This window comes from Pristis pectinata, chromosome 4 (assembly GCF_009764475.1).
Source record: "Pristis pectinata isolate sPriPec2 chromosome 4, sPriPec2.1.pri, whole genome shotgun sequence".
Classification (NCBI taxonomy): Eukaryota; Metazoa; Chordata; class Chondrichthyes; order Rhinopristiformes; family Pristidae; genus Pristis; species Pristis pectinata.
In genome coordinates this window covers 102234430-102258769 of record NC_067408.1, presented here as the reverse complement: position 1 = coordinate 102258769, position 24340 = coordinate 102234430, and the positions used below count along the sequence as shown (strand labels likewise).

General features: G+C 40.6%; 1 protein-coding gene across 1 annotated transcript in view; it reads right to left on the bottom strand.

The window, feature by feature from the left end:
* LOC127569431 (interleukin-10 receptor subunit beta-like) overlaps positions 1–20518 on the bottom strand; it is a 50482-nt gene extending 29964 nt beyond the window's left edge. Inside the window, exon 1 of the mRNA XM_052014069.1 lies at positions 20273–20518. Within this exon, the coding sequence (XP_051870029.1) occupies positions 20273–20327 (55 nt within the window). The 5' untranslated portion in view covers positions 20328–20518. The remainder of the gene's footprint in view (positions 1–20272) is intronic.
* Positions 20519–24340: the final 3822 nt, after the last annotated feature.

Below are 24340 nucleotides of genomic sequence, written 5' to 3'. Positions count from 1 at the left end.
TTTCTGCAGTAATTTTGGGGATACAACTGAATAATTTTGGCACTTAAATAAAAAAAAATCAATAAATACCTATTTCTTAAACAGTGAAATCTGAAGCATGGATTCATGCATATACGAGTAATTATATTCATGCACAATTACCCTACTTCTCCATTTCTATTAGGGCAACTCAATTGTATAAGCCTTAAGATAAGCACAATCTGACATACAGGCAGAATTTTAGAAAGAGCCATTCTAAATTATTCAAAGGCATTTATCTCACAATCCTATATTTTCCTACGCATAGTTCTTTATTAAACATTTTGCCATTTGACCATGCATCAGGTAAAGACATGCTCCATCATAGGCAGTTATGATTGTCTGAGGTGAAAAAGCTTAGGTCGCCATGCCACATTCTGAAAGGTTGTTGATGCTGCTTCACGGGCTACACTTGAGCACTGGTCTAGAAGATTCCATTTCGGTTAAACACAGCTCTGCTTCAGTAACCAAACTTCAAAATCACGCTGCAAGCCAAACTTTACTTGAGAGCACAGCCATAATTTCATCCAAGGAATTTTCATCATGCTTATACTTTCAAAGCTCAAACCCAAATATTAAGTACTGGACTGAAAAATTAAATGACTGATGTGTGTCACAGGCAGTAGTGAATAAAGAAAGATAGAATAAGGGGATGAATAGTGAAGTATAGTGAAAATCTTACAACAAATATATATGTAAATATAGAAGAGGACTTTTACAATCTAGTTACTGAATGACCGTTACATTGGGTTCTGAACGGTAGTTATTTTTTCATGAAGTTTTATTTCCCCTTTAATTTAACTCCCAGTCCCCAAATTCCCCCTGGAAATCATAAGATGTATTTTGGCAAGAAAGACAATAATCTACTGCTATGAAACTGCTTTCATGTTATTTCAAACAGGGTTCACAGCCTTCTCAAAGGAATAGATATTAAGAATTTCATACATTTATATACAACTTCTCGCTATGGTGAACCTGATTTGAGATGGTATAGGTGGGTCACACAAGGGGAGTATTGAAACCATGCTGATAGAAACAAGTGTTCTATGAAACACATCATCATGATCGAATTTGGAACTGCTCACTGAGGCACTAGCTGTGTCAGAGGCAACATGTTGTGATAAGTTGCTGACAAAAACATCAAAACCAAAAATCTAAATGCTACCTTATTTTGCTATGAACATGGAAACTCCAATAATCTGGCATGCTTGGGAACTTGGTGGTGCTGGACAGACAGGTTTTCCAGACTTTTGGATATTATTGCTCCACTAATAATCTAACAAACTTTTAATTTGCCTTCTGTTAAAAAAGGTGTTGCACAGTGAACCCCTAACGTTGGAAGGGAGAGTGGGAGTGAGAGTCCAGGTGAATTGGAAGGGAGAGAAGCAAACTTCACTTCCTTTCAGAAAACTTAGCGCAATTGCAATATAGATGCCACTCATTAGAAATAATAGCAGAATTCCAAATAAAATCCATATTCTAATAATCCATGATGCTCCTAAATTCCTTGAACTAGTTCACCATCAGATGAAATAATTAATTTTAAATTCGGATGAAAGTGTGGTAGTGTTTTCCTTAATCCTACTTGCCAAGGCCTTCTCATGCCCCCTTCTAGCTCTCCTAGTCCATTCTTAAGCTCCCTCCTGGCTACCTTGTAACTCTCCAGAGCCCTGTCTGATCCCTGCTTAAACCTCAACCTTTCTCATCTTAGTGCTGCACCTCACATCTTATAAGCTTCCTGCTGGAGCAGGTTCAATCTACAAGATAAAAGCAAAACCTACATCACTGCCATTCCAAAACCCAGGTCACTTTAGCCTCAGTTATTGAGCTGGAGTAAAAAGATGATGATTGGAGGCCAAGATCCAAGTCATTGTCCACTCATTCAATGAAGCATGCAAGACAATGGGCTATACACTTAATATACGCAAAACAAAGATTCCCTACCAACTTGCCTCACTGAACAGCATTATCCTTCAATAATAAATCTCTCCACTCTGAGACACTGGAAAACATGAACTGCTTCTTGGGAGCCACTTGTCAATGAAGGATACATCAAAGGTGTACTTCTGATCACTATCAAAGCACTAACACAGCCTTTAAGGAAAAGAAGTAGACATCCCATTTGAGTTCCAAAATAGCAAGATAGTTAGATGGAGGAAAAGATCTAATTGTTCTCAAAGCCTTCTTGAATAAGTGTTTAACTTCCATTAACTCATGGCAATCCCTGGGCCAAGATTGTTCAAAGTGGAGAAGGGCCAGTCCGATGGCACTGAGAACTTCATGTCCCTTCATTGGAAGCACACAGCAAAGTAAATGGCAGATGGAGTGCAAACCACCTACTCGCCATCCCATCAAACATCGCTTGAGGCAAGATCTGTGGGTCCCACACTAGTCTCATCCCCCACAGAACTGGAGTGGAAGCAAATCATCCTTGATGCTGTAGAACTGCATTAATCGAAAAGATCAGTAATTCAAAAAGGAGATGTCAATATGCACAGTGTGAACCGTTGGGCAACTTTGACAAATTAGTTTTACCTTGAACCATTGGGGAACCTTGTCAAGTTAGTTTGCCAGTTTTTTGAGTTTGAATAAAATTTTCATTTGTGAGCAATTTGCTCTAAAGTAAAAGTTGACACCATGGACACAAGTGAATATGATTGCTATGGAGATCTTGCAAATCTTCTTCATATCCTTTCTAAGGCCTTTACATTATTTCCAATTATCTGGATGATAGATGAGAAATTCCACTTTGAGTTGTTAAGATCTAGGACACCCTATCTGAAAAGGTGAGGAAATCGAATTCTACAAATAATTTTCAAGGGGAATCAGAAAGGTCCTTTGAATTTGAAGATTTGACACAGGGACAAAACACAATTGCTCTTTCTATGAGTCAGTATGTGCATGAGGTCAAATAGCTTCCTTCTGAGTTGTGAATTTCTGAATTCAGATAGAATGGGCTCCAAAACTATTTGTTCTGAAAAGTATGCAGGTATGTGCAAAATCTGGATCTGTGTTGTATGTGGAGCCTAAATAGATCAGAAAGGTTTATTATCCCCTAGAGCAAAATTAGCTCACCAAACCAGAATTTCACCATACTTCCTGGCTAAAACTCACTCTCATTCTGCAGATTGCTTCCATTTTACTTTTTGATCTTTCCCATTTTCATCTCAGCCTCCAGCTTCAGCCAGTCAACACCAATCCTCATCTAACCTCAGCACAGCCTCAACAAAACTTGACATTTCCATCCTTAATTCACAAAGCACTGAAAATAAAAGCAGTCTCTGTAGGACAAGTTCTGCATAAACCAGTTCCCAAATTTCCAATCACAGAAATTTATAAAAAAATCCCCAAGTGCCAAATGTTTTCAAAGAAGAACAAATTCGCCGAACAAAGATTCCACTTCTTTCACAGGAGCAGAAAGGGTAGAGGGTAAGAATCTTTTTCCCTTGGTGGGGGTGTTTAAAACAAGAGGGCATAGGCAGAAGGTGAGGTTAGGTGGTTCAGAAGGGATCCAAAGGGAAACTTTTCCCACACACAGAATGGGTGGAATATGGATGATGTTACTCGAGATGGGTATGGATGCAGAGATTCTCACAACATTTGAGAAGCATCTAGGCAAGCACTTGAATTCCAAGGCTTTGAAGGCTACAGATCAAATGCAAGTAAATGGCACTTGTTATAGGTAAAAGCATATGGTGGGCAGAAGTGCCTGTTCCTGTGCTGTACAATTTGATAACTCTAAATCCCTTATTTGCTTAAGGAGCACCAATACAAGCATTTGTGTAGCACATGGAGGTTATTTACTAGACATTATATACTAGACATTTGGTAGAGGAGGAACTAACAAACTTAATGGCTATTTTCCCAGTACTATCTCCTCTCCCTACCCAATAGGTCTGTGATCAGAGGTCCTTCTTTGTGGGATATTATCTAATCGGCACTCTCTCCACACACACACATTATTCTCAAAGTCAATTTCTCTATTTATATTTTTTTATATAAATGTTAACCCCAGTTAATGGCAATATTAAAAATATTGTTTGAATGCATTAAGCTCTTGAATAACACAAAGGTAATGACCATAAATTTCTAGAAACATCTCCTTAGTTCCTATTGTAACTTTATGCCACTCTATTGAGGATTCAACTGGATAAGCCACAGGAATTCCAGCAGACATTTAAAAATTCCTCTTGGTTCATTTCCAAGAGTTAACATGCCTCTCCAAATGCCATCCTTCCCACTTCCAGTAATTGCCAAGAAGGTTCATTGCAATCTCCTGAAAATAATCTAGGCCCTGATATTTCTTCTGTATAATTTAAGAGTTTTCTGCACAAAAAGACCATGGTATTCCCCAAACATCAGAGTTACTCTGTAAAATTTCCTTGTTACCAATTACTTACAATTTTAAAAATGACTAGCTAATAGAAGGCATGGTTCTCCATAATCATGGAAAAGTACAAAATGGGTTTAAATTCACAAGTTTGGAGTGGGTGCAGAGGAGGTTCACCAGGATGTTGTCCGGATTAGAAAGTATTAGCTGTAAGGAGAGAAATTGGATTGTTTTCTCTGAAGCACTGGAAAATGAAGGGTGACCTGATACAAGTATATAACATTATGAGAGGCAATGGATAGGGTAGGTAGTCGGAGTGCTTTTTCCCCAGGGTAAAAATGTCAAATATTCATTTTAGGTGAGGGAGGAAAAAGTTTAAAAGGAGACTTGCAGGACAAGTTTTTTTCTTTTACACAGAGTGCAGTAGGTGCCTCGAACTCACTGCCAGGAGAGGTGGTGGAAGCAGATACGATAGCAACATATAAGAGGCATTAGGCAGGCTCACGAACAGGCAGAGGATGGACAGATGTAGACCATATGCAGGCAGATGGCATTAGTTTAAATTGGCATCATGGTCAGCACAGACATTGTGGACCGAAGGGCCTGTTCCTGTGCTGTACCGTTCTATGTTCTGTGTGGTGGGGGGATTAAAAAGCACAAGTGTGTTTGTATTGTGGGAAACTGCATTCATTTTGATTAGTGCATGATGATGTTTTTCACTCAATTGTTTTTGCTCAACTCTACAAGCTAAGTTTAGTTGAACAAGGCTTAAGTGTGTTCTCCATCAAGGGTTCTGCAGGTGTATACCTCATGGTAGCGTGCTTAGTTATTCTGTACTTTAGCAAGAAATAAGCAAATTGGCATGTTTTGAGTAACCTACAATATTTGCTTCCTACGGGCTTCTTTATTAACTGCTCCAATTGAAGCAGATGATTTGAAAAGAGAGGATGTTTGACACCATTACATCTCTTAAGAGCTCAGGAACAGGTTAGATCAAAACTCAGAGTGACTATCAGAACATAGTTCAAGGTAAACCATGACATACACATACAGAGCTCAATTCATCTACTGTATATTCTGCAGTGGTACCTGAATCCATGTGTCTGGCTTCAATCCACCTTGAATGAATATTGATCAATATCAGGAAACTAACTTTTTCTACATATACTCCCTGAAAATGTCCAGTAGGCCATGATTATGACAGCAAAAGGAATTTTAGATATCTCGTTCTATGTTGGTAAATATTGCATTTGCTTATCAGTAATTCAAGATCACTGTCCAAACAAGCTCATTAAACTAAGCTCATTACAACTGCTTTCATGCTGACTATTCCTGTGTGCTCAGTATGAAGTTCATCTACATTAGTTTATCTCAAAAATAGTTGGTATTACCATTCTATGGCTGCACTTGAAGTAACCCTGTTTACAAGGCAACTCATTGTAACCCATGTTCAGTTCTTCACCTGAATTCAGCCTTTCAATAACCCTTTTCAACACTGGATCTTGCTTGCAATTTCAGACAGTCATGGGAAAGTCTTTATGACTACATTAAATACATAAATCACACATCCACTTTCAGCATCAGAATTCTCATGCAGTGGCAATGATGTTCCGCTTGGAATGCCTGTACTCAATTGCATTGTCTTACTATGACAGAAGCATTAACTGCCCAATTTTGCATCTACAAAACCACCACAGTAGTAATCACCGACTTGGGACAAAATGTCACTAGCAGTGGCTCACAATTGGTTACTAGCAGAAATGATTTGTCTGGTAAAAACTGAAAGAATTACTCCTTTCCAAACACTTTTTTTTAAATGGTTTCCTCTTGATTGGTGCCTAATTGTGCCCACTCCTTGTGAGGGTACAAGAAGAGAAAGTAATGGGTATCTCTTACCCATCATCCATCACAAGGCTTAGTATTCACCTACGTTATAACATGATATATCATACGTTAACTTTAACTTGCACATTAGTATCATAATTAGTATCAGAGCTTCATTGGCTGTTTTTCTTGTATTCATCATAGTTGCTACTTGCTCCACATCCAATCCATGTCTTTTTTCAATAAGCATTGTATCTGGTAGTAATTGCTTGTAATACTGCACCATCCCCTGGAATGATCTTAGCTCTGCCACATCTTTGGGCTTTGCCACATGTTCCTTCACTAAGCGCAGGCCATAGGCATCAACTTGAAAACCCAGGTACAAAACCTCTCAGAACAAATCCACACACTTATTTTTCTTTCGCTTCACACTGTAACTCATGGAACCTGTGCAACAACTTCCACCAAAAATCAGTAGATTTTCTTTCTCTGTGCTCAGCATCAGCAAATCTTCTTGGTTACACAAGCACTGATCCTTGCCATTGAAAAGAATGAAGACTTCATCAACAGTACTGCAGTACCAACAGTAAAGTTGTAACTTTGAATCTTCAATTCTTGCTCAAGTCGTCTTTCCTTTCCCATTAGAGTTGGCCTATCTCATGGTTTGCTACAACAACTGGTAGATGTATGTTCTGTCTGTTGTGCTGTACTGTAGATTCCATTGGTCTTAAATTCTATAAAATTTCAACAGTAACTTTTCAGCTCAAAGGAGCTGTCCATCAACCACACAAATTGCTAGAGTCAATACCTTGACTCATTATCAAATGATTTGTGGTAGTATCTATTCACATGTCAATGCACTAGTTGGTAATCAACATCTGTACCCTGTCTGTTATGGCATAGGTACTGGACGATTTCTGATCCTTATTGTCTGAATGGATTTCCAAACTATGAAGTATTCCTTTATATTGTTCTTTCAGTTTGTAACCAAGATTGCTTTTTGTTTCTTGCCTTAATCAGGCTGTCAAACAGTAATTCTCCTTTAGATAAATTAAACACTTGTTCTAAACAATGAAGAGATGACTTATGGACTTTACATCAAAAGCAACTGGCTGAGGAGACACAAGAGACTACAGATGCTAGAATCTGGAGCAAAAGTCAAACTGCTGGAGGAACTCAGTGGGTCAAGCAGCATCTGTGGAGAGAAATGGACAGTCAGCATTTCAGGTCAAGAGCCTTCATTTGGTCTGAAAGAGAAGGGGAGAAAGCTAGCCTAAAGAGGTGGGGGGAAAGGGTGGAGCAACAGCTGGCAAGTGAAAGGTGGATCCAGGTGAGGAGGGGTCATTGGCAGATGGAGGAGGGAAGGTAGAAAGAGCAACAGAGGCTGAGAGGTGATGGGTGGAGCTGACAAAGAGCTACAGATGATAAGATATCTTTATTAGTCATGTGTACATCAAAACACACAGTGAAATGCATCTTTTTGCAATACTGAGAACGTGCTGGGAGCAGCCCTCAAGTGTCGCCACGCTTCCGACGCCAACATAGCATGCCCACAACTTCCTAACTCGCACATCTTTGGAATGCGGGAGGAAACCGAAGCACCTGGAGGAAACCCACACAGACACAGGGAGAATGTACAAACTCCTTACAGACAGTGGCCGGAATTGAACCCGGGTCACTGGAGCAGTAATAGTGCTACACTAACCGCTACACTACTGTGCCTTCCCTGGAATCTGATTGGAAAGGAAGATGGAGCATGGAACCAAATAAGGGTGGTGGGGTGGGCAGATGGGAACTGTGGGGGGCAGGGAGTGTGTGGGTGATGGGCAGATGTAGGTGGAGGAGGGGAAAGGAACTGAGGGGGGGGGACATGGTTGGGAGTATCTAGGACAAACTGGGTAGATCAGGAGGAGAGAGAGAGACAGGGGGAGAGCAGGTTACCTGAAAGTAGAGAATTCAATGTTCATGCTGACGGGTTGTAGATCACCCAGATGGAACATGCATTGCTGTTCCTCTAGTTTGCATTTGGCCTTACCCTAGCAATGGCAGAGGCTGAGGACAGGTAGTTTGGTGTGGGAATGGGGAGGGGAATTAAAATGGCTTGCAACTGGCAGCTCTAGATGGCCATGGCATATGGAGTGCAGGGACTCTGAAAAGCAGTTGCCTAGTCTGCACTTGGTCTCACCGATGTAGAAGAGGCCACACTGAGAGCACTGAATGTGAATAGCAAGATTGGAGGAGGTGCACATGAATCTCTGCCTCACCTGGATGTTGCTGAGGGAAGAGGTGTAGGGACAGGGGAAAGTGCCTGGGGAGGGGGGAGGAATGGGTGGGGAGGTATGAGCGAACCAGGAAGTCACAGAGAGTGGTCCCTGTGGAAAGCAGAAAGGGGTGGGGAGGGGAAGGTGGCTTGTGGTAGTAGGCAGAAATGTCGAATATTGATGTGCTGGACATGTAGGCTGGCGGGGTGAAGGGTGGGGCCAGGGAATTGGAAGTTCTTAGAATGGTGGACAGCACGTGAGGTGTCCCGGATGTGGGTGGGAAGGGACTGGACAAGAGAGGGGCAAGATAGGGTTGTAATATGAGGAGATAAGTTCAGTGGGTAAAGAGCAGGCAGAAATAATGGGACTACCAGGGCACGCTTGTTTGTGTATCTTGCCAAGAATGAATTTAACTGTATTGGTTTATCTATCAGTATAAACACAAACTTATTGCAAAAGGCACAATCTAAAAAGGCAGCAAAATTGCAAAGCAAGGACGTTTTTTAATTGGTATTGGTTTATTATTGTCACTTGTACCTCAGTGTTATTATTTCACTGAGGTACAGTGAAAAGCTCATCTTACAAACTGATTGTACAGGTCAATTCATTACACAGTGCAGTTACATTGAGTTAGTACAAAGTGCATTGATGTAGTACAGGTAAAAACAGTAACAGTACAGAGAAAAGTGTCATAGCTACAGACAAAGTGCAGTGCAATAAGGTGCAAGGTCACAACAAGGTAGATCGTGAGGTCATAGTCCATCTCATTGTATAAAGGAACCATTCAATAGTCTTATCACAGTGGGGTAGAAGCTGTCCTTAAGTCTGATGGTACGTGCCTCAGGCACCTGTAACTTCTACCTGATGGAAGAGGAGAGAGGAGGGAAGAGAGAATGTCCTAGGTGGTGGGGTCTTTGATTATGCTGGCTGCTTCACCAAGACAACGAGAGACAACGAGACAATGAAACAATGTACTCACTAATCATTTCACTTTGCTTGGATCAATATGATCTTCCAGTTTCCACACATCATGTTGAAGAACATATTTCATCTCGTGTGATATGAGAAACTTTGTCAGCACACAGTATGCTTCTGGCTCTTTCTCCACCAGGAATATTTATTTTTATGTTTGCATATCACATCAAGCAATATCACCTTCTCCTTCAATCTCCAGTATGTTATGCAATTTAAACAATATGCCCATTTGTATGATACACAAATGGAATGGTTTTCAAGCTCATACATGCTGAGGCACACAACATAACTGGTCGGGACAGCCGGGATATCCCACTCCTAATCAACAGTGATACAACTGTAACAGTCATGCAGCAGTCCAGTGAAATCATCGCCACTATTCCCTGCACACTGTTGCTTGCCACGTTATGCACTCCCTGTCATTATGCATAAAAGCCATAAGAATCAGACTTTGTGCAAGAGGTAGAAAAACATAATGAGTTTGGTTCAACAAACTCACCTACTGTTCACTAAGTGAGATTCAATGTCCATCAACAACCTTGAACGTAAACTACCATCCTCATTGCCAATTTGTGGGGTCTGCACAAAGGCACTAAGATGAAGTATATTTATTTGCAAGGCACTTAACCTATTCAAACTGCACCTTCTTGTTGCAGACTGAATGTTGCAAAGGAAACATACTACATGACTCTCTTGTCAAACCAGAGTCATCGTGTGAACATGTGCAGTAAGAGCTTGTCCACCAGGTAGACCACAAATCTTGATAAACATTTCTGCATGGATTTCAGAATTGGAATTTTAAATTAACAAGCCAAGACCAACAAAGCAAAAACAAGTTGATGTAGCGTAGTTGATGTAGTCTACATGGAGTTCAGTACAGCCTTTGACAAAGTCCCACACGAGAGACTTGTCTCAAAGGTAAGATTCCACAGGATCCAGGGTAATTGGACTAACTGGATCTGAAAATGGCTTGGTGATAGGAGGCAGAGTGTAATGGTTGACAGTTGTTTTTCAATTGGATGTCTATGACCAGTGTTGTACTATACAGATCAGTGCTGGGACTCTTGCTGTTTGTTATTTATATTAGCAATCTTAATGTGAATGTAGGAGGTATGATAAGTAAGTTTCAGATCACAAAATGATTACCAATGAGTACTCGAAATGCCATGGCACAGCAGAATAAGAGCCAAGTGCTGGGAAATGGAATTGTGATGCTTGATGATTGACATGGATACTATAGGCCAAAGGGCCTGCTTCTGTACTATATGACTTTATGACAAGTTGGAAGTGCTGACATTCCTAAAGCTCATAAGGAATTTGAGTATTATTCCTCCCTAACAACAACGACCACACTTCAAAAGATACTTTATTGGCTATAACTCACCTTATGCCCTATAATGGCTGTGAAAGATGCTATATAAATACATAAAGACTGAATTTTTTATGAAAATTAGACGTAAAATTAGGCAATTGCAAAACACCTAACCATCTAATAATGAGAAATAACAAGCTGGAATGAAAAATTGTAAAGTTCATTATGAAACAAAAATTACTGAGAATAAAAATTCTCAAGGATGCTGTTAACAAAAAAATTTAAGTTCAAGTTGAAGTTTATTGTCATAGCCAGGCATACACAGAGTATTAATGCCATGAAAATTAGCTTTTTGGAGCAGCAGCACAGTACATTACAAACATATGTTAACATAAACTTAAATTATACATAATTTACATGACAAAATAAATATAATGACATTAGCGCAAGTTGAGAGAGAAAAAGAAATATAGCACAAAGTGTTAGGGGTTTTTCAGATAGGCTCAAGAACCAGATGGCAGTGGGAAGAAGCTGTTGTTGATCCTTGAGGCATGAGTCTTCAATCAATCAATTAAACCAATTTGATCATTTTCTGCATAAAATAGCAAAACAAGTTTTTCAATTTTGCTTTAAGCCAGATTCAGAGAGAATGCATTTCATTCCAAAAAATGGTTTCTTTACATTTTCTAATTTATTCAGAATAGCTTCAGCAGCTGTCTTTCAGTTGTTTACATAGAACTCACTATGAGCCTACTGGTTTCCCATGGCTGCTCCAGTTTCTTCCCACATTCCAAGAAATGTGAAGGATAACATTCTACAACTGTGAAGGCTGAAGTAAGATCACATGTAGAATGGCTTTGGTCCCCTTAAGGAAAGATATATTACCACTAGAGGCAGTTCAAAAAATGTTTACTAAGATGATCCTGGATATGCAGGGATTAAGAGGAAACGTTGAACAGGTTGGCCCTATACTCGTTAGAGGAATGAGAGACAACCTTATTGAAATATAAGATGCATAGGGAAATTTAGCAAGGCTGGTAGGAGATTTCCCCTCATGAGAGAGTCTTTAACTAAAGGACAGAGTCTCGGAATAATGAAGTGCCCTTTTAAGACTGAGATGAGGAAAAATTCCTTCTCTCAGAGGATTGAGGCTTTGGAACTCCTTGTTCCAGGAAGTTTTGGAGGCTGAAATCTTGAATATATCAAAGTTGAGATAGATTTTTACTCAGTAAAATAGGGAATAGGGTATGGGGAAGAGGGAAGGAAAGTGGATTTGAGGAAAGTTGGATCACCAAGATCTTATTGTATAGCAGAACAGGCTCAAGTAACTGAATGCCTACTCCTTTTCCTATTTCTTTATGGAAAACCAATATTTATGTTTAGAGAATATCATCAGTAGGACGATTCCTTTCCCAGTGTTAACCTTAAGCCACAAGATGCCCCCAAAGTGCACAGAGCATTTGGGCATATCTAATAACAGCAGTTCAAAGGTGGGGCAACAGACTCCCATTCTGGTCTGAAAGGGGTGTGACCATAGCTGCTTATCTGACTTTCACTAAAACAGAACAAATAACTGCCAGTGTGAACAGGAGTATTTGTTTTATTTCCTGAAAATTAACAAAGCTGTAAGAGTCATACCCAGATTGAGTCAATTCAATCAATAGTTGCCTTCATATAGTTATGCAAACTAATTAACATGACCCACGCTTCCACACTGGTAAATAACTTTAAGACTTATTACCATCCTGCCTCTAAATTTAAGAGTTTGACCAGAAATTCTCCTTGTAGTTTCTAATTTCTCTTTTTAAAAGCAAACTAACTAGGACTTGTTTTCTGTCATCCTTTGAAAAATTCATCAGATCACACTGGACAGACACTTAGGATGCAGATATTGGTTAGAAATCCTGCTTTAAATTGTGCTGTTAAAGAAAATATCTTAGTTAACAAACATTTGTAAAGCATAATTATTTTAATTTTTAAAGTTTTATCACCAACTGGAAATCTACGCTCTTACAGGGTTAAAGGCATGAGCATCTTGATATACGAGTTGACTACCTCAATATAGAAAGAATACAGGTTTACTAAAAAAAAATCCTCACTTTATGCTTCTATATGAACAAAAATTATTTCCATGTGTTTTTATGAGCATTGCACACCACTCCCCTTTCCACCCACCGGCATTCATTCATGCACAAAATGAGACTTCTTACTCAAAATATGCAAATCCTCAGGTGATTTGCTAATAATATGAATGCAAAGTGCTGGAAATAAAAGTTGTAAATGAGTGTAGTAGCAGTAAGTCAGGCAGCATCCATCAGGAAAGAGAAAAACAGAGTTATCGTTCCATCTTGACAAGCTATCATCCGATGAAGGGTCCCATCTGCCCATTTCCCTCTACGGATTCTGCCTGACCCACCAAGTTCCTCTAGCAGTTTGTTTTTTGCTATCAACAGAACATACTGGTGATAAGTCTTTGGCACTGAACATTTTGTTTCCTTCTGAGCATATCCACCATTTTGTCTTTTTATTTCAAACTAGCTAATAAATTGCATGGATATTAGATACCACTTTGCAGCATATTATACACCACATACATTATCTAAGTGACTGCTTTTGTAAGATTGAGTGAGTAGCTCTTTAATAATTGTAGTATCTGACCAGCTGCTTTTAGTATGTTTCCACAAATGTTTCAGTGCAGAAATGAGCAGAACCAGTTTGCCTGTGTGGGCTCAGCACACAGTTGAAATGCTGCTCATTTCCCTGTAATTTCTTGTTCTTTTAATTTACTCCAGAGTAAAAGTTGTGTGAACGGCCAAATGTACAGCAAATGCAGCACAATGTGAATAGATGTGAAGTTATCCACTTTGGTTCTAAAAACAGAAGGCAGATTATTACCTGAATGGTGATAGGCAGGGAAAAGTGAAGGTGTAATGAGACCCAGGTGTTTTTGTACACCAGTCACTGGAAGCAAACGTTCAGGTGCAACAAACAGAAAGGCCTTCATTGTAGCAAACCATTTGCTAATGCTGTACAGAGCCTTGGGAGAACCCATCTGGAGGTTTGTGTACACTTTAGGTCTTCTAATCTGAGGAAGGATGTTTTTGTCATAGAGGAAGTACAATAGGGGCTTGCTAGACTAACTCCTGGAATAGCAAGACTGATGCATGAGGAGAATTTGGGTCACAAAGGTCGATATTCGCTGGAGCTTAGAAGAATGAGAGAATCTCATAGAAACCTATAAAATTCTAATTGGACTAAGTAGACTTGAAGCAGGGAATGTGCTGCGAATGGGTGGAGATTCCAGAACAAGTGTCACGGCCTCAAATTACGGGTTATGCTATTCAAGAAACGAGACGAAGAGACATTCTTCATTGAGAAGGTGGTGAATGTGTGGAATTCTCTACCAAAGAAGGCAGTTTAGGCGAAGCTATCAAATATATTCAAGGAGGTAGATACTTTTCTTAAAGCTAAAAGCATCAAGGGATATAGGGAGAAAGCAGGAACAGAGTACTGAATGGATGATCGTGCAGGAATGATGGATCAGGCTCGAAGAACCAAATGACCTATCCTAACTCTGATTTTGGTTACTGGGACATGATATCAGAAGTGGTGGTTAATGAAGGTATTAAATCTGGACTGGAATACTGAAAGCCAGGCATGGTTCCTCTCGACTGAGGTAGCATGAGGACACATACAGGCTATCTGGTTCATTAGGGACATTAGACAATGGAACAAGTTTAGATTAAGGAGAGACAGGAGAACATCCCTCTGATCTCCTCTATTTGTAAATTCACCCACTGCAAATTTATACCCTTCAAACAACATTATTAAAAACAGATTTGCCTCGAATTTCATCCCTGGTAACACCAGTGCATTGTACATTGTCTTTGAAAGTCATTCCATTAAAGTTTGAGTTCATCCCATTGAACTTCGGAGGTAGATGGCAATGCGTATTCTCGACTATGTTACACAATTAGCACTAATGATCAGGAATAAATTGCTAGCCACTTTAGTCACGATCATACTGTTGATTAGACTAGCTGGCTGTGTGCAAATTGATTGATACTTTACTGACAGGAGGGACCACAATCCAAAGAAAATACTTCATTAGCTCTAAATCAACCTTGGACATCCTGAGGTTATGAAAGGCACAATATGGATGCATAGCTTTCTTCATGAAATAAGTTTTGTACTGCTCATACTCATATCAACCAAAAATCATAGAAAATAATAATTTTGTGCTATCAAGCCAAGCCAGACTTGAACAAGAGTCTCAAGAGATGAAAGTTCAGACTTTTAAAACATTGAACTATGCAATCCCCAGAGCCCGTGAAGATTTATGATGCTTGACTTTTTTGACAGGTGTCAAAAACATTCTAGGTCTCTGGTATCTATATTTAAAGAGGAAGTCTCACTCACATGCAAACTCAAGGTACATTCACCACTGCTAGGAAAACAAGATGACATGCAAAGTTGAATAAGATTCTCAAACTATGCAGTTTATATCCATCTACTGCTTCTAAGGTGCCTCTCACACTTGCTCCAGGTAAAGTCTATTAATAAAGTGGATAGTTACTGTACAAAAATTAAGATCCTCAATATTAAAAATAACAATTCATAGTAGTACATTATTAAAATCAGATATGCAAATAACTTTTTAACTAATAACTGTGGCCTCCTCTACACTGGTGAGATCAAACGCAGACTAGGTGACCGTTTCCGTAACTGCGATCTGTATCTCCGTTTCCAGTCACTTCAACTTCCCCTTCCACACTATCACAGATATGTCAGTCCTCGGCCTCCTCCACTGCCAGGAGAATTCCAAGTGCAAACTGGAGGAACAGCACCTCATTTTCCGTCTTGGAACCTTGCAGCCTAATGGCATGAACATTGAATTCTCCCACTTTAAGTAATCCCTACACCCCTTCCCCATAACACCCCACCAACCATACTTCTTCTTTTCTTCCCTTTCCTAGCCTCTCTCCCTCTGTTCTACCCACTTTTTTTCTCTCCTTACCTTTGACCCATCGCCCGGAGGATCTGCCATCCCCTCCTCCCCCACACCTGCCTATCACTATCTCTTACCTGCATCTACTTATCACCACCCTGCCTCCCCTCTTTTGTCCACCTATCACTGCTCTGCTTTTCCCTCCTATATACTGGACTTCCCCTTTTCCTATCTTCAGTCCTGAAGAAGGGTCCTGACCCAAAATGTTGACTGCCTGCTTTTCTCCACGGGTGCAGCCTGGCCTGCTGAGTTCCTCCAGCATAACAGTGTTTTTCATCCAGATTCCAGCATCTGCAGTCCTTTGTTTCTCTATGCAAATAACTCGCTCTCTTCAAAAGCATAATTTTAATCCAAGGAAGAGGCTGTTAAGATCTTGTTCCACAAAAAGGAAAAAGCCGATTTGAAGGAAAAAAAATCAATGTACCCTGTGATATTTTTGCCTTTTGCTCATTATTTGGCATATAAAATGTACAATCTTAATGTCAAGTCAGAAATATGTGCTACATCAATAATATATCGATAATATTTAGATACTAGGGTGCACCTAACTCCACAGAAAACTATATGTATCGATTTTATAAATATCAGATTACTTAAAAAAGCATAGGAGAAATAATTCTAAATGTATACATAAAAGAACACACTTACATATCATTACACCATGCCGTGTGCTCAGTAATGACCATGTTCAACAAAACCCCACTACTTAATCTAAATAAATCCCCCACATGAACTTTCATAGGGTCACCACTGATTTGAATCCTATTTCGACCATCTGCTTAAATGTGTACTGAGATGGGATATTGTGTGATGCGATTCATTTCCTGACTTCTCTAAGCCTCTCCACTTGTGCCGTGGGACTAGCCAAGAGTCAGATGGAATGCTCTGCGCCCAGAATCACCAAGATACACTGTAGCAGCAACTCAGCAGATCACTTTCACAACACCTCTCAGCCCTGTGACTTCTACCACCAAGAACAGGCCAACCACAGAAACACGGAGTTCCCCAAGGCACACGCAATTCTATTGGATTCTATTGGGCAGGTACGGTGGTGTAGCGGTTAGTTTAACGCTATTACAGCGCCAGCGACCTGGGTTCAATTCTGGCCACTGTCTGTAAGGAGTTTGTATGTTCTCCCCGTGTCTGTGTGGGTTTCCTCCGGGTTCCTCCCAGATTCCAAAGACGTATAGGTTGGGAAGTCATGGGCATGCTACATTGGCACCAGAAGCATGGCGACACTTGCAGGCTGCCCCCAGAACACTCTATGCAAAAGGTGCATTTCACTGTGTGTTTCGATGTACATGTGACTAATAAAGATATCTTATCTTAACGTCCAGTATTTTGGTCCATCACCACCAGGGCAAAAGCAATTCAAGGAACCATTCCACCAACACTGTCTCAAGTGAACAATGACGGACAGTCAACATTGCTTTGCCTGCATAATATATTGAGAACAATTATTTTAAAAAGAACTTAAATCCACCAGATTCTTTTCCTTTCTAGGAAAGGCAAAAGAAAATGCTGATATCCATGGTTCTCCAGAATTTCTGTTTTTAAGGTCATAGTTGGGAGAGCTGGGGTCTGGAAGGTGGTAATATTGGCTTTTAGCTATACCTCAAAACTAATGATATTGATTTGGCAGCCTGATTTTACATTGACATATTTTTCAGTGGAGCTGATGACTGTGGTTGTACTCCAGCAATCTCGGTCCCAGTAGCCCTGTTATGCTTTGACTCAATTTAACAGCAATGATTGATTGTAGAAAATCATTTGTGGAAGGCCATGGCTTAAGCTAAACAGGGTCCTCCCCCAGAATTTACCAAATGCACTTTCAATAGAGCTTCTCAATTATGCACAGGAAAGATATGTCCAGTTTATTTTTACCTCTTCTTCTGTCTCTTAAATGTTAAATCTAATTACAATTCATCATACCTAAAAGCTGGCTCACTGGGATATGTAGTTGTCTCACTAATTTTGGTTATATGCACTTAATGCCACTTCAAAACTAATTCCAACAAGCTAATTAATTTTACATAAATACAAAGGATGTAACTGGAACAGAATCTAGCAATCCATATGATGTGGGAGGAGATTGAGAAGTTGAATAAGAAACTATCATATAAAGGCTGTTTAGAACTGATGTTTGAAAACACAAACTTTGAGATCAAACTATTAAATTTATGAAACAGGCTTCATGATGGTGCAAAACTGGAAGTACTTGGGAAACAGTGGAGTATTGTTATTAGGTTCTTTTGGATGGATTTGGTAAAGTGGACTGGAAGGAGCTTCCTCAGCTGTTCTGATCTCATAATATATCTTAAAACGAGGAAGCGAAAGGAAAAGAATGGATTTTAGATAAACATCCCCTCAAACATAGTTCCCATTCAAGTCATAATTATTTATAAATTACATATTCTTAAACCCTGTTTTATAAATCAGGACATTTATGACCATTCATAATTCAAATTTTCCACATAGAATTGCCCAAGGTTTAGCATGTAAAACATTAGTTGTGTAAACATGCAACGTGATGATGTTCCTTGCATCAAGAAGTCACTGCAGCATGAAAATGTAAGGTCATTTGCATGTAAAACTATGTCTATCTTTGCAGAAAAAAGCATTCAACTAGTGTTTGAGTACACGCCTTAATATGGGGGGGGGGAGGGGGGTAAATGTATGCATCCCCATCCATGCCATCACAGTTTAATTATCTGACTTAAATCTTATTTTGCAGAACTCCACCCCCAATATTTTTTTAATGTTTTGCTTCAGAAGTTTCTTCTGATTTTGCTTCATTTATGCTTCAAGTTTTCTCCTCAAAACCAATTGAAGGAAATCCTGTTCAGACTGCTCTCAATCAAGGCATCTCATTACTCTCGAGGTTTCCTTTGAAAAATGTGGGTAGGAATAATTTTGTTTTTACAAAGGCTCAAAATCACTATCAGCAGTGTATTTCTCTATTCCGCTCTTCACAGATCATGTTCACTAGACTGGGCCAGACTATGGTCTCAATCCATTCTCTCATTGATCTACAAATGCTACCATCACAGACGGTGACACATGGACACTTGTGCTGCTTCTAATGCTAAGTAAGATTGGTAATTCTGACCACAGCTAGTAACCAACAAATACATTCCAAAGCTCATCAACTAAAAATCACTTAAACTCGGAATAATCTGTTACTCCCTTGAAAGTTACTCATCTGTAATGGAGCAAAGAGTTACACTTGTATAAGACTACTGGCAATCCCAGATTGTCCAAATGAGGTTTCTCGCCGATGAATGACTGCTGAAATTAGCAAATTACAACACAGGACAGGTGATAGCCAATTGCACAGTAAATTCTTTCGAGTTGCAAATACGGTAATAATCAGATAATCTGATGTTGAAATGAAGGATAAAATCCCTGTCCTTCATGGAATCATTCTCCACCTGAGAAACCACAAATGAAAAACGTCATTCTTTCAGAACTGCAGTGGAATGTCACCACAGGTTAAATGATCAATAATTGGGTGTGGAACCTAAATCCCCAAGCTTCTGGCTCAGCGGTGAGATTCAGCCACTTTGCCATGAAGTGAAACAGCTCCATTTTAGCAGAATAAACATTTTGCATTACATAGCAAAATCACACAATTTCCTTAGGCAATTCAACAAGACCAAAATCTATGGGTACCTTATCATGTCTATTTTACATATAATAAAAATTATGCACATCTTCATCGTATTCAATGCAACAATTCCAGTCTTTTTCATACTCACAGAGCTTGAAAGTAATTCCTAACAGCAATTAACCAATAATGCAGAGAGTCCTTGTATTCTTAAAGGACGACTCAGCATTGAACATATTGCAAAATTATAGGCTGTAAATGTCTTACATTTAACATCTCTATATTGCTACAAGAAAGCATTAATCAATGGCCAGCACATCGTATATTGTAAATATTTAGGTACAGAAAATCCTCAATTGGAGCCCGGCTGAGTCATCTGTGGCCTTGTTGGTATGGGGAGAAGGGAAGCCGAAGGGAACAGAAAGGGGACCCCGAGGAGAACGGAAATGGGGAATCAGGGATCGTTTAAGCCGCACATCGGAATGAGCCAAGGGTAGGAATAAAATGAGAAGACAACGGGGAGAAAGGGGAGCAACGCACAAAATGCTGGAGGAACTCAGCGGGTCAGGTCGGAGCGACATGGACAATGGACGTCGAGGATGGGAGAGAGGGGAGCCGAGCCCCAGCGCTCGCTACCTCGGGCAGGTGTGAAATCCTGGCGCAGGCTATCGCCGCTCACACAGCACAGAGCGCTCAGGCCGGGGTCTGCCCGCTGCTGGACTAAGCCAAAGGCAGCGATCCGGCTCCGGGTTTCCCGGGATCCCCAGCCGAGCCGGAGTGTCTCACCCCGGGCTACACCGGGGCTCGATTTAACGTCAAGCCGGTCACAGCCGCTTCCCCACCAAGCACGTTTACGGGGCAAGGGGGACAGCGTTAAACAGCCCCCCTCACAGAAGGAAAGAGCCCCCCTGACAGCCAGACAGCAAACCGTGCTCACCGATGGCCCACAACAAGCCGAACAAGAAAGAAACCCGACATCTGACAGCGGTCATGTTTTCGGCTGCTGGTAAATGAACTCGACTTCCTCTTGTGTCCCAGCACCAGGGTGGGTGGAAGGGCCGGGCCGGGCCGACGCGGAGCTGCGCTTCCTTCGCCTCCACTTTTCTCCGCCTCTCCGAAAGTAACGCAGCTCGGAGCCGGAACGAAACCAAACCACGTAGACCAGCCCAAGTTCCCCCGGGTTTTCAGCACTGAAAACACAGCTTCAGTTTGTTTCACAATGGGAACCCCCCCCCCCACACCCAACCCTCTCTCATGAGAAAGTACACTGTTCAATGACTATTTTTAAAAAAAGTAATACAATAATTGTAACGTAGGTTATATACATCGAAGATAGTGAAGAAAGCCAAGGACGGGATGACAACAGAAATGTGTTCATATCCATAGGCTTGCTCACTAAAGCAAGTAACAAGCATTGGGTCATTGTATCAGGGGCACACACCGTTGGGTTCATGAGTCCAGATCATATCCCGAGTTATAGTTGAGAGGACTAGAAAAGTATAGTTATTGATTTGTCAATAATTAGATCTATGTTGATCTTTTTGACCATCTACAAATTGAACATTGGCTCTGGCATGCATTGATTGGGCTAAATGACTGACTGCTATAGCGTTAGAGTCATAGAGCAATACAGCACGGATACAGACCCTTTGGCCCAATGAATCCATGCCGACGACGGTGCTCACGCTGCTAATCCCAATTTCCTGCATTTTGCCATATCCCACTAAGTCCTGCCCTTCCATGTACCCGTCCAAGAGCTTCTTAAATGGTACTATTGTACCTGCTTCAACCACTTTCTCTAGCAGCTCGTTCCATATACTCACCAACCTCTCTGTGAAAAAGTTGCCCCTAAGGTCTCTTTTAAACCTTTCACCCTAAATCTATGCCTCCTCGTTTCCCCCTACCCTGGGGAAAAGACTGCTACTGTCCACCTTATCTATCCCTCTCATAATTTTAAACACTTCTATAAGGTTGCTGCTCATTCTCCTATGTTCCAAGGAATAATGACCTTGCCTAGCCTCATAACTCAGGCCCTCTAGTCCTGGCAACATCCTTGTAAATCTTTTCTGCACTCTTTACAGTTTAACCACATCTTTCCTATAACAGGGTGACTCCTCCTAATCAGACTCTATCTATCCAAATGCTGGTAGATCCTGTTCCTCAGAGTTCCCGCTCATAACTTCCCCACCACTGATGTTAGGCCGAAGGCCTGTAGTTCCATGGCTTGTCCTTGCTACCTTTCCTAAACAACGGAATGACATTAGCCACCTTCCAGGCTTTGGAAACTTCACCAGTGGCTAACAGTGAAGTAAAAATCTCTGCAAGAGCCTTCATAATTTCTTCTCTAGCCTCCCACAATGGAGCAGTGGTATACCTTTGAGTCAGCTGTTTGCTGTGTTCCCATGTACTTGCTGCCCTTAATGGTTCTATCAATACCCATCTAGTTGTTTGAAAAATAAATGAGCAATAACATTCCTGCTGGATCATGAAGGAGTCTTTTTTTTACCTTTCAGCTGGACACAGAGAAGAATCTGCATTCATTCACATCCTCAGCTAATTTGTGCATTGTAAACATCACAAATAGCGATGTAATAATCAACAGATAATTTACTTTAGTGGAGTTGATTGAGGAATAAATAATGTATAAGGCATCAGAGGTATTCTAATGCTCATCTGGAAAATAGTGCAATGTGGTATTTTCATTTCACTTTCAATGACAGACAGAGACAGTTTAAAATTTCATCTTGAAGACAGTACCTTCAATGTTACTCCACTGGTGCATTAGCCTAGATTTTGTGCTCAAGTCTCTGAAATGGGATTTGAACTCCCAATTTTCTGACCAGTGGTGCTACACTGAGTGACAAAGAAAGAAGAACAGTTAATCTATTGCCCAGTGCTCTGATTTTCAATTTCAGTTCCCTGCCTTTTAAGTATAAGGGTTATTAGGAATCTAGAAAATCCAGTTTTCACTTAGTGCTTTTTAAAATGATGGACTCATTGAAACATTCTGAAGCGAACAGGAGACGTTGGAACATTTATTCCATTGGAGTAGATATTGTTTTTCACTTTATACTATTATTCTGTAGCTTAGAGATCTAATTGATTCTGTCTTCTCTTCTTAGGCAGTTTGAGGATAACTTTCTTCCCACTCTGGTTTTGCAGATTCTGAGGTGGCTGATGAGGCCACTGTTGAAACTGCAGTCTATTGCAAGAACTGCTATTCCACTGACGGGGCAGGAGGTGCCTGATGGGACAGGTGAGTGGATAGTTTGTGAGGTGATGTGCTCCTTCTGCCATTTACAGAGGGCTTCCACGTCCTCCCAATGCATGGAGTCTAGGTTCTCGATACCATCTCAAAGCTTCCTTCTCCACTTTGGGTCAAAGATTCCAAGGCGACAGTGACATTGCATTCCTTCACAGAAGTTTCAAGCACAACCTTGAATCTTTTCCTCTTTCTGCTTGGTAATCCCTGCCTGTGACAGAGATTGGAATAGAACATGAATTTTGGGAGTCTGGTGTCAGAAGTACAAGCAATGTGGCCTTCTCAACACAGCCAACTGAGTGTAACTAGTGCTTCAATGCCAGGGATGTTGGCCTTGGAGAGGACACTGAGGTTAGTTCACTTAGCTTTCCAGTGAATTTGGAGGATTCTGCAGAGATAGTGTTGGTGGTAGTCACTGGAAGAATAAGAAGGAAAGTGATTTTGTACAAAACAAACTTTAAACTCAAATAATTTTTTTAGTTTGAGTATATGATATAGTCAGCATTATTTTCAATGGATTAGAGAGAGATTTACTTTCTATTCATTCATGGGATTCTGGGTGTTATTGAAAGCCAGCAATATGTACCCCAACCTAAGTGGCCTGGAAAGGCTGATGGTGAGCCATCTGCTTAAACCATTTAGTCCTTCTGATAAAAGTATTCCCACAGTGCTATTGAGTAGGCCATCTGAAGGGTACTTGTACAATTTCCATTGTTGTGACCCAGTGGCATCCAAAGTGCCATCTTATTCTTCAGATTCAGGCCTCAGCTTAAGTGTGGACGTTTGCCCAATTGGAGGTCCCCTTGAATATGCTTCTGAGGAACTTAATGGTTGTCTGAAGATAACTTGCTGAAATTGGCTGGTGCTGTGCAATACAGGCATTGCATTTGTTCCTGCCAGTTCATTCGTTCCAAATGTGACCTGAAGGCGAGTAATTTTTTTCTGAAACTTCCTATTTTGTGAAGGAGTGTTCCTCCTGGCTTCACAGTCTCGCCCTGTTCAATTTCCACTGCATCCCAGAACCTACATCAAACAGCTGCTGCTGTTATATTGGCAGCCATCAAACTTCAATCCTTGTCAGCCAAGCAAGCTATCTCTGAAAGACCAACCTGCATCTTGTTACTGACATGTGATTGAGATCCAAGGCCCAATTTCAAGAGTTTCAGAGGTTTAACTTCTAGCAGGAACTGTTGGTTATCCTGTAATTCCTTGCTGAAAATAATTCTATGTACTATCTGGTCATGGAAGTATTGAGCTGATTTGGACTTCGCCTCCAATTCAGAATCAGAATCAGGTTTATTACTACTGACAGATGTCATGAAATTTGTTGTTTTGCGGCAGCAGTAAGTGCAAGACATAAAACTAACTATAAGTTTCCAGAAAAATAAATACATAGTGCAAAATAAGGTAGTGTTCATGGACCGTTCAGAAATCTAATGACGGAGGAGAAGAAGCTGTTCCTTAAACATTGAGTGTGGGTTTCAGGCTCCTGAAGGTAGTAATGAGAAATTGAACAGCTTTTCAGCAATCAATGTGAAAAAGATTGGACACTGGGAACAAAACACTGGAGGGTGGGCACTGCTCGGGGAACTGTAACTCAGCAAAGAGGGGGGAGTAACAACACAAAAAGGGGGGAGTAAAAGGCTGAATTTGTATATCATTTGTGGGTTGTGATATTTGTGGAGAGGGAGCCTGTAAGCAGCCAAAGAACATGGTCAGGTGAGAAATACACTGGCACTAAGA